This window comes from Xenopus laevis, chromosome 1L (genome assembly GCF_017654675.1).
Source record: "Xenopus laevis strain J_2021 chromosome 1L, Xenopus_laevis_v10.1, whole genome shotgun sequence".
NCBI lineage: Eukaryota > Metazoa > Chordata > Amphibia > Anura > Pipidae > Xenopus > Xenopus laevis.
The window spans coordinates 224,316,682-224,327,828 of NC_054371.1; the positions used below are offsets into that span (position 1 = coordinate 224,316,682).

The following is an 11,147-nucleotide window of genomic DNA, read 5'->3' on the forward strand; positions in this document are numbered from 1 at the left end:
TAGTAAAATCCAGGTCCCACTGAGACACATTCAGTTACATTGAGTAGGAGAAACAACAGCCTGCCAGAAAGTAGTTCCATCCTAAAGTGCTGGCTCTTTCTGAAAGCACATGACCAGGCAAAATACACTTGCTGGTTCAGGAATAAAATGTTATATTGTACAGTGAATTATTTGCAGTGTAAACAGTGTCATTTAGAAAGAAAAACGACATCATAAAAATCATGATAATCACTGGGGGTGGCAATCTGGCACCCATAATCACTAACCTTAGGTCCAGGCCACCATCTTGTCTGTCCCAGGGATCCCTTGTAGCTGGTCTGAGCTGTACACATGCACACTAGTGAAACTAAGGCGGGAAACACTGCACTGTGCATGCGAGCAGCCCAGGGCCGGAGTAAAGATCCGCAGGACAGAATAAAAAGGTGACAGTGCGGAGATCACTCAAATAACAGCACCTGGGGTCTGAGGTAAGCCATTATAATCACTGGGGGGGGGGCTAACAAAATGCCATTCCATGATGATTATACTTTTTTTTCTCCTTTAAGCTGTGACTTAAAAATTGAGCCTTAGATCCCACACGCTCTGGGATGTTAAAGCGGTGGTTCACCTTTAAATACATTTTTTGTATGTCATACAATGGCTAATTCTAAGCAACTTTTCAATTGGTCTTCATTATTTATTTTTATAGTTTTTGAATTGTTTGCCCTTTTCTTCACACTCTTTCCATCTTCAAATGCTCCGTCAAATGCTCTGTTCAAATTTATTGTTATTGCAACTTTGTATTGCTCGTCTTTCCACTGAGGTCTCTCCTATTCATATTCCAGTATCTTATTCAAATCAGTGCATGGTTGCCAGGGGAATTTGGACCATAGCAAACAAATTTCAGAAACTGCAAACTGGAGAGCTGCTGAGTAAATAGCTAAAAACTCAAAAACCACAAATAATAAAAAACGAAAACCAATTGCAAATTGCCTCTGAATATCACTCTCTACATCATACAGTTAACTCAAAGGAGAACAACCCATATAAATAGTAAGGCTAATGATTTAAATTAACCCAAAGCATTTAAATCAAGAAGAGCAACTGCAGGTTGTGTCAGGATTACACACTGAAAAGTCAACTTTCCCTTTCAGTTTTTAAAGTTTTTCCCTAGGATATGCAAGCCTTGTCCAACCTGCTCTCTGTGATCTACAACTCCCATCATCCTGTGTATTATGGTCTTTGCTTTGCAAAAGGGGGGGGTCAATTAATAAGTAACATACCGTGATCTAATGCTTTCTTGGTGATTTTAGGATATTTCTGAAATTTGATATAATAGTAGCTTTCATACTCCATTAAGATGGTCTCGAGATCAACATTGTCACAGACTTCGAAGCGTCTCGAACTGATTTTGGTTTCCTGTTCCAGGGAGTTGGCGGAATCCACGTACCTGCCAATATCAGAGAGGGAACAACATCATTAATCAGCACCTCTCCAGCAATCACCAGCAGGGGGAGACAGTCCTTACCCTTCCTGCAATAAGTAATGCATGATAAGGATCAGAAGGTTCTTCCTCCGTGCTTCAGTGCGCAATTCTTCCTGGATGGAAAATTAAAGGAGCAATATCATTTTTGTTGAATGAATATACAGGAAAGTATACAATGCAGCAGATTTCTACACAAAACATTGCTTTAAATGGGAAATTAAAATGTAATAGAAGCTTCATCTCGTAAAAATACAACGTAAGAAACAATCTAAATAGAATCTGTATAAAACTCTGTGCCGTTTCTGAAATAAAGTTATTCTTCACTCTCCCACTCTCAGCAATTTGTCTCTGTACATGCAGCTGTGAGTCGGAGTCAGTTATACTCAAAGACAGATAGCTTTAAAGGGGTGATTCACCTTGAACTTAACTTGTAGTATGTTATAGAATGGCTAATTCTAAGCAACTTTTCAATTAGTCTTCATTTTTCAATTTTTTATAGTTTTTTAATTATTTGCCTTTTTCTTATGACTCTTTCCAGCTTTCAAATGGGGGGTCAGTGACCGCAGCTAAAAACAAATGCTCCGTAAGGCTACAAGTGTATTGTTATTGCCGCTTTTTATGACTCATCTTTCTATTCGGGTCTCTTGTATTCATATTCCAGTATCTTATCGCATGGTTGCCAGGGAAATTTGGACCCTAGCAACCATATTGCTGAAATTACAAACTGGAGAGGTGCTGAATAAAAAGCTAAATTACTCCAAAACCACAAATAATAAAAAATGAAAACCAATTGCAAATTGTCTCAGAATATCACTCTCTACATCATATAAGATTCTTACTCAAAGGTGAACAACCCCTTTAATACATTGTCTAGGGAGCACACACACCAATGTATCTGACCTAAGGGGCAGATTTATCAAGAGTCGAATTTTAAAAAAAAAATTCATAGTCAAAACTGTCAAATTCGACTAGGGAGTTCTACAAATTTGATTCGAGTTTTTTAAAAAAAAAAATTTATTTGATTTTCGAGATTTATCATACTCTGGCCCTTTAAAAATTTGAATTTGACTATTAGCCACCTAAAACCTGCCGAATTGCTGTTTAAGTCAATGGAAAACATCCAGGGATCAATTTGGAGATGTTTGCAGCCTTCCTGACATTCGAGTTTTTTTCAGAGAAAAAACTTGAATCGAGTTTTTGGGTCATTTAAATTCGAAATTCGACCTTTGATAAATGTTCCTCTAACTGTCAATAAAAATCTTACTCCTGGATTTAGAGTAACGCCCGTTTGGTTATATTGAAAGGTTTCTAATTTCCAAGAGATGAAGCACATTTCATTTTTGGGACAGTTTTCCTTTAATTTCATCTAATTACCGAGTCAATATAATGGCTCCATTCCTCAGCTTCAATGGGCTGTTCTTACTTTTTCTCCAAGTTCCTAACTTTGTTTAATTATTAATGAAAGATTAGGAATGGCACTTTTTAAACGGCCTTTAAATACACTCTGGCGGTCATTACGCATATGCAAATGCATTTTTCAACGAAACATAAAATCGATTTCGCAACTAAATGTTAAGTGAGATAAACATGCGTGAGAGCTAATCGCTTAATAAAAGGAGTAATTAAAAGCAACTGCTCCGCACTGTCTGTAAATAATTAACAGAAACGGAGAAATGCAGAAAGTGCGTTAAAAAGCAATTAGGTTCTTAAGTGCTCCAATAACTGAGCAATACTTATTAATTAGATTGAGTTAATGAGATGGTTTTCTTGTTTGCTGCTAAAACACAATCCAGAAAGGCTTTCCATGACCACAAATAATAAAGAAAGCCATTTGCTAATAATTTGTCGTATAAGAGGGAAACGGATAGGGCCTAGAAAACCACAACCAAGTTAAAGGGGCAGTGTACCCCCTTGTTTCATGACTAAGGCTTCTGTTGAACTGACTTAATTAAAAGATATCTAAAGTTTGATTATTATGTTTCACTTTCCAGCTCCCTTGGTTCTTGGAACCACCTTTGGGAAGAGGCAGAGGTGGTTAATCAAAGCACCAATCCCAGGGTTGCTTTAAAGGAGAACTAAAGCCTAACTAAAGAAGCAGCTAGAAATGTTGTACATGATGTTTTGTGCTTCTGTACCAGCCCAAGGCAACCACAGCCCTTTAGCAGTAAAGATCTGTGTCTCCAAAGATGCCCCAGTAGCTCCCCATCTTCTTTTCTGCTGATTCACTGCACATGCTCTGTGCTGCTGTCACTTACTGAGCTTTGGGACCCACTCACAATATACAGTACACATAGAATAGAAATGTCACACTATAAGGCTGATTAGTAATTAATACACATAATTACTACATGGCAGCACAGAAACCAGTGCAATTAGCATCAGAATTTAATAATCAGCAAACCTGTAGCATCAGCTTATATTACAGCCAGGGAAGCTCATTTTCTGCTGGATAATTAGTGACGAGCCCTAAGCTTAGCTTCTCAACAGCCAATCAGAGCCCACTGAGCATGTGAGTGTCACAGACACTTGCCAAGATGGTGACCCCCTGTGACAAGTTTGAAGTCCTGGATCATTGCTGCTATTGACAAGCTGAAACTTTAGCCTCGTGCAAACAGTTCACTATATAAAATATGCCATTTTTAGCCACATTCATTTTTAAGATTTAGTTCTCCTTTAAGACACTAGCGGGCCCAGTCCACAGATCTGATTGGTCCACAGCTGCTCCAAGAAATTGGACTATCCTGAAGCAGAAGGACCTAAAGTTGATAAGGCAGGATAAATAGTTGGTGCTATGCCCAGACTGGCAATCTGTGGGTTCTGGCAAATGCCATAGGGGCTCCTGTAAGATGCCATAGAGTTAGAGTCAATATTTTCTGGGGCTGTTTGGGCCTCAAACACAAAAGTTATAGCAGATGAATGGTGGGCCCTGGACAATTATCCCTTTTGGCCATTTGACCAACCACAGACAAACCCTCTGTATAATGAACTCCTTATCTGAAAGTTTGATGTAGACTGCGCCTGGTAGACAGGTGCTTGTTCACCTTTAAATAAACTGTTAGTATGATGTAGAGAGGGGTATTCTAAGACAATTTGTAATTGGTTTTCATTTTTTATTATTTGTAGTTTTTGAGTTATTTATTTTTATTCAGCAGCTCTACAGTTTGCAATTTCAGCCGTCTGGTTGCCAGGGTCCAAATTACCCATAGCAACCATGCCTTGATTTGCAAGATAGACTGGAATATAAATAGTAGAGGCCTGAATAGAAAGATGAGGAATAAAAAGTAGCAATAACAATTCATTAGTGGCCTTACGGAGCATTTGTTTGTTTTTTTCACTGAACCTCATGTGAAAGCTGGAAAGAGCCAGAAGCAAACAGCAAATCCTTTAATTGGCCAATAAAAAAAAAGACCAACTGAAAAGTTACTCAGAATTTCTATTTTATATAGGGTCAGTAAAAATGATGGCTGATCCCAATGTTATTTATAGGGAATAAAGATAAATATATAGGAAGGTCAGTGATCCCAATGTTATTAATAGGGAATAAAGATAAATATATAGGAAGGTCAGTGATCCCAATGTTATTAATAGGGAATAAAGATAAATATATAGGAAGGTCAGTGATCCCAATGTTATTAATAGGGAATAAAGATAAATATATAGGAAGGTCAGTGATCCCAATGTTATTAATAGGGAATAAAGATAAATATATAGGAAGGTCAGTGATCCCAATGTTATTAATAGGGAATAAAGATAAATATATAGGAAGGTCAGTGATCCCAATGTTATTAATAGGGAAAAAAGATAAATATATAGGAAGGCCAGTGATCCCAATGTTATTAATAGGGAATAAAGATTAAATATATAGGAAGGTCAGTGATCCCAATGTTATTAATAGGGAAAAAAGATAAATATATAGAAGGTCAGTGATCCCAATGTTATTAATAGGGAATAAAGATAAATATACAGGAAGGTCAGTGATATGATCCCAATGTTATTAATAGGGAATAAAGATAAATATATAGGAAGGTCAGTGATCCCAATGTTATTAATAGGGAATAAAGATAAATATATAGGAAGGTCAGTGATCCCAATGTTATTAATAGGGAATAAAGATAAATATATAGGAAGGTCAGTGATCCCAATGTTATTAATAGGGAAAAAAGGTTAATATATAGGAAGGTCAGTGATCCCAATGTTATTAATAGGGAATAAAGATAAATATATAGGAAGGTCAGTGATCCCAATGTTATTAATAGGGAAAAAAGGTTAATATATATTATATAGGAAGGCCGGTATTATTTTTCAGAAAAGGTGGCAACTCTAATTGTGTAACATAAAAAAAAGTTAAGTTCAAGGTTAACCATCTCTTTAAAGTTAACTTTGAGTATTATGTACAGAGCAAAGTGCTAAGGAATTTGTTTTTTCTGTTTTTTTTTTATTTATCGACATTTTTGGTTGTACAGCTGTCAGAATGGGCACAGAGGCGGTTATGTGGTGGTTAGGGGTTATGTACCATAGCAACCAGGGAACAGTCTCATAATCAAAATGGCAGATGAATAGTAAAGGACTATTGAAATATATAAGCAATAGATTATAAGAATAGCAATAAAGCTGAAGCCTTGAAGTCATTGATTTTTTTCCCAGGATCAGTGACCCCTTTATCGTATAAAAGGGTCATAACTCTGAAACCAAACAAAACCCATTATATCAGTAGTAAGTTCGCTTACAATGGCCAGTTCTACCACATACTGAGCATTTCCCACGTGCAACACTGCGCATGCGCTTTATACACACCCGGAAGCACCTGGAGCGCACGGTCTATTACCATAGCAACGAAAAGAAACTTCACACCGGACTAACCCGTTCGGTGCCAAAGCGAAAGGCAGCGGCTCCGCAAGATATTTCAGCGATAATGGGCAGGGAGGTAGAACGGAAAACCGCAACAGCTCGTTACTTTATCACCCCAGCCGTACGAATATACACAGCGCCCCTCTCTGTTTTAAGAAAGCCCAGGGTTACATTACACGGGCACGCGCAACCGAAACTATAGCGCGCACGGGCTCTTACCGCCTCTCGGTTCTGTGAAGCGACTCTGAGCGCCTGGTAGGAGAGCTCCATCCTGTGTAACACTGATAATCTGGGAGCGAGAGGTATCCCAAGTGGAACTGAGACTGGGGAGGGGCTTCCTGGAGAGCGGCACCTTTAGGAGCCAATAGCCTTGCAGATTGGTGGGCGTTTCACACAAGCTACCCAATAGGAAGTTCTTAGCTGCACTATATGGAAATTACATGTTACTTTTCAAACTCCTGAGAACCTGTCGTTATGACAATTGCTCAGTGCATTAAACTGTACATAGACGTGCAGGTGCCAATATTCCGACCTGCTACTTCCCATTCAGATTCCTATAAAGTAGTAAAGAGAAAAAATCACACAATGCTCTGACCATTAATTGACAGACAGCTATTGTACAAAAGTTAAGTCTGAGAAATAGTAGTGACCGTCTCCCAGGGCCGCCATTAAAAATCAGGGTCCCCTACAACATTTTTGGGGTCTCGCCCAGCCCAACCCCAGATCCCACACCACAGTTAAAAGACCACACAGACATCAGCACTAAAAACGGTAACACCCCCCACACACGTTATAAAAAGCCATTGATGGACATGACCCCCCTATAAGTTATGGCGCCAGGGCTCCCCATAAAAGTTAAAAAAAAACATTGGCGCCAGGGACCCCCATTTTTTTTAAAAATCATTGGTGGTCAGGGCCCCCTCATAAGTTAAAACAAAATGTTGCCTTACAAGTTAAAAAAAAATTGGGGCCCCAGAGAATATTTAAAAAAAAAAGAAATTGGGGCTGCAGAGAATATTTAAAAAAAAAACAAAAAACATTGGTGGCGGGGGGGGTATTAAAATAATACATTGGTGGCTAGGGCTTTAAAAAAAATAAAAAAACACACATTGGTGTTCAGTAGAAATGAACTTGTGACTTCAGGACTTCAGTTTGGGTCTTTTCGCGGCTTCGGCACTGCCAAGTGGGGCCCAGCTATTTCAAAAACTGCAGCACAGCCGGGCCCCCCTTTAGACCCGGGCCCCGGTACACTTGTACCCCCTGTGCCCCTCTGATGGTGGCCCTACAGTCTCCCATTGGCAGAGTCAGACTGGGCCTGCGGGCACTCGGAAAAAAATCCGGTGGGCCACATCTCTCGTGCACCCTCAAAAGAGGTACGCACGCTTGCGGGGAATGCCAAAGGTGGCTGAACCCCGGGGTCCGGAGGGGGATTTGTGGCAGGGTCGGGGCTCGGGGGGCCTTGAACAGCAGCCCCAGTGGGCCATGGGCCCCCCAGTCTGACCCTGCCCATTGATATCGTCAGATAGGAAATACATTGAGAGATATTATTGTTAGCTGATATAATTCTTTTAACCTGTCTGATTGACAAAAGGACCAATTGCCATGACACAAAAAATGTCGGGACACTCCACACACAGTCCGAAATCCGTATGAACCTTTGTTTCGTACGATAGTATTTATGTGTCTATGGCCAGCTACTTACTGGCTTATGTGTCTCTGAAGGTTGCCAAAGGAGTGTATCTTAACTGTATATGGCCACCAAAGGCAGGGTGATATCGGGTTAAACCCTAGGTCCAAATGATCGTATTATAACAAAGGAAATTAGCGCAGACTGTTTGAAGGACCAAACCAACTAGTCAATGCTGTCATCGATCTCAGGAAAAATCAAACCTGCCCAATCAATATCTGGCTGATTTTTGGCCTAATATCGATCAGGGAGACCCATCAGAAGCCCCCCACACACAGATAAGATGCTGAATTAGTCTAAGGGACCGATATCGGCAGCTGTAATCTGTCCGTGTATGGCCACCTTTACTTATTTAATTCAGTCCAATAGGCTGGGGCAGTACACCATCACTTTTTATGGATTGTTATTTGTGTATTTATTCTCAAGTCTGTCACCTGGCTATTTTTAATATGCCTTTTTTTCTAAAGAGTTCATGTAAAAAAACTCTTATGGGTCGGCACAGATCTTGGCTGTGAATGTTTGGCCATTCCTTCTTTGCCCTGCCGAGGGCAAATAAGTATTTGGATCTCTTTGGAGTTGCAGGTAAAGTTGGAGGTCATTTTCTTTCCTTGTAAGCATTTTGGCTTGCTAATGTGCCCCCCCCTACCAACTAGCCTTGTGGCAAAGGAGGTCTGAAGATGGGGGGAGAGTCAGGGATAAAGGGACTTCAATATTAGAAAAACGGCCACAAATAGATTATGAACGTTATTGAAAAAGATTTCTGGTGAACTATCTTAAACCAACTGAACTGAAAAAAGTGTTGGAAGTTGAACAACCCCTTTAATAAATGGGCAAAAGTTTAATTTGCTCACAGGCCCACCTCTGTCCAGCCCTTTTACCTGTCCTATCAACTTTTAACTGCTCATTTTGTCCAACCCCTTAGATCAAAGCCCTACCCCAAGTGATGTCCCAACCCAATGGTATTAGGAAAGAGAAAAGGTAGCAGCCCTACCAGGGAAAATGTCTGAAGGAAGATGACTCCCAAAAAAACGGGGAGAGTTGAGAACTAAAGGGATATTAGGTATCTTCGCGAAAGTCAGATTCCTTCAAATGCCAACATGGGTGGAAGATAAATAGGAGAGGGGCCTGAATAGAAACATGAGTAATAAGAAGTAGCAATAACAATAAATTCGTAGCCTTACAGAGCTTTGTTTTTTTTTAGAAGAAGAAGGAAACTGACAAACTATAAAAATAAGAAAAAATGAAGACCAACTGAAAAGTTGCTCAGAATGACCCATTCTATAACATACTAAAAGTTAACTTAAATGTGAACCATCCCTTCAATGTTAATTTTTATCTAGAGAGCAGAGTGCTAAGGCAATTTGCTATTGGTCTTCAGCTTGTATCTTCTGTTTTTTTGTATATTTAATATATATCTTTGGTTCTGAAGCTCTCAAAATGGGCAATGAAGCGGTTATCTGGTGGCTAGGGGTTATTTACCCTAGCAACCAAGGAGCAGTCTCAAAATCAGAGAGGCAGATGAATAGTAAAGAACCTGAATTGAAATATAAGGAACAGAAAATAAGAATAGCAATAAATCTGAAGCCTTCAAGTTATTCATATTTTTGATGGACGGGCCTGGTATTAGGAAAGAGAAAAGGTGGCAGCCCTACCAGGAAAATTTTTGAAATCAGATGACTCCTGAAAAATCTGGGAGAGTTGATGACTACAGGGGGTTCAACCCCATCAGCAAGTCCGGACTGAGAATTAAAATAGGCCCTGGCATTTCAGGTACATCAGTGCACACAGAGGCCCAAACAGTCCCCACCAGCCCACTAAATACTGACTGTCTATGGCACCTTATAGCAGCCCATCTGGCACTTGACAGAAACCACAGATTGCCAGTCCGGGCCTGCCCATCAGTTTTATTGTGTGCCACACAACGTTTTGGATGCCCCTGAAATGTGATTGCTGAGGGCCCACCAGCAGACTTTTCATCTGGTATCATTTGTACAGAAGGACCCAGTAGCACAACTTGTGTGTACTGGGCCCCCTGCAAAATATCATTTTTAATTTCTTCTCTCCCTACTGCGGTTGCTAATTCCAATGGGAAAAGTATAACTCCCACTCCCAGCTGTCCCATTTTTACAGCCCCACCCGCAGTCCCAAATTGTTACTGAAATGACCAGACTTTCTCTTTCATTTCCTGCACTGAACAGCCAGAAAAAGATACAAAGTTTCTAAAATGTAATTGGCTTTTGGCAGAGAGTCCAGAATACAGAGTTGGGGCACTTGGATACTTTTGTAACAATTTAGGATAAGCAAAGAAACAATTGTAACTATTTAAGATAAGCAGATCTCTTGGGGAAATGGTGACTTGCAGTTTAAAGGGCAATTCACCTTCATTAGCAAAACTGTAATAACACATAAAAACCACAGAAATGTGTTCAAACTTTCAGAACCTGACAAATTTTTAAAATGAACATGGTAATTAGGGGGTGTGGCCACAAAAATGGGCAGGGTCAAAAAAAGTTGCTGCGCTCCGCACGGCAAATATTTATGTTCCTCTTTTTTTAATTCCAAAATGATGGGAGGTATGGAAAAGTGTGTGCCACTTGCATACAATTTAACAAAGTGTTTTCTTTTAAATGTCCCTACTGATACTCATGGTTGCTGCTCCCAATTACACTGGAATTCAGAGGAAAATACTGTCTCCTATCTAATTGTCTGCTGTCAGCTATCTCCATCTATTTTGTTTTTTTAAGTATTATATATATCTGCCTGTATCTTTCACATTCTCATCTAGCACGTTATTTTTCCATCTGGCACATATCATCTATCAATGGATTAGCTATTGATCATCTCATATGTGCCTATCATGTATTATTAGGATTGCTACCTGGCTGGTATTGTGCTGGCCAGTAAAAATGATGCTTGATGCCAATGTTATTAATAGGGGAATAAAGAAAAAATATAGGAAGGCTGGAATTTTTTTTCTCAAAGTCTTATGTATTATCTATTGACATTTATTTCAGAAGGGTTGTTATGTTCCTGACACACCCCACCAACTCTGCCTGTATCTGACATAATACTGAGTGGGTCTCTGGCCTAGTGGCGTAAATAAAGGTATTCTGGAACCGCCAAGTGCTGGCCAGTAAAAACGATGCT

General features: G+C 39.7%; 1 protein-coding gene across 3 annotated transcripts in view; it reads right to left on the reverse strand.

The window, feature by feature from the left end:
- katnal2.L (katanin p60 subunit A-like 2 L homeolog) overlaps positions 1-6,681 on the reverse strand; it is a 32,940-nt gene extending 26,259 nt beyond the window's left edge. Inside the window, exons 1-3 of one of the 3 annotated variants that reach the window (XM_018250530.2) lie at positions 6,533-6,681; positions 1,508-1,578; positions 1,263-1,429 (exon numbers count right to left, since the gene is read on the reverse strand). In XM_018250530.2, the coding sequence (XP_018106019.1) occupies positions 1,263-1,429; positions 1,508-1,578; positions 6,533-6,583 (289 nt within the window). In that variant the 5' untranslated portion in view covers positions 6,584-6,681. 3 annotated transcript variants of the gene reach the window in all.
- Between the last annotated feature and the right edge of the window lie 4,466 nt (positions 6,682-11,147).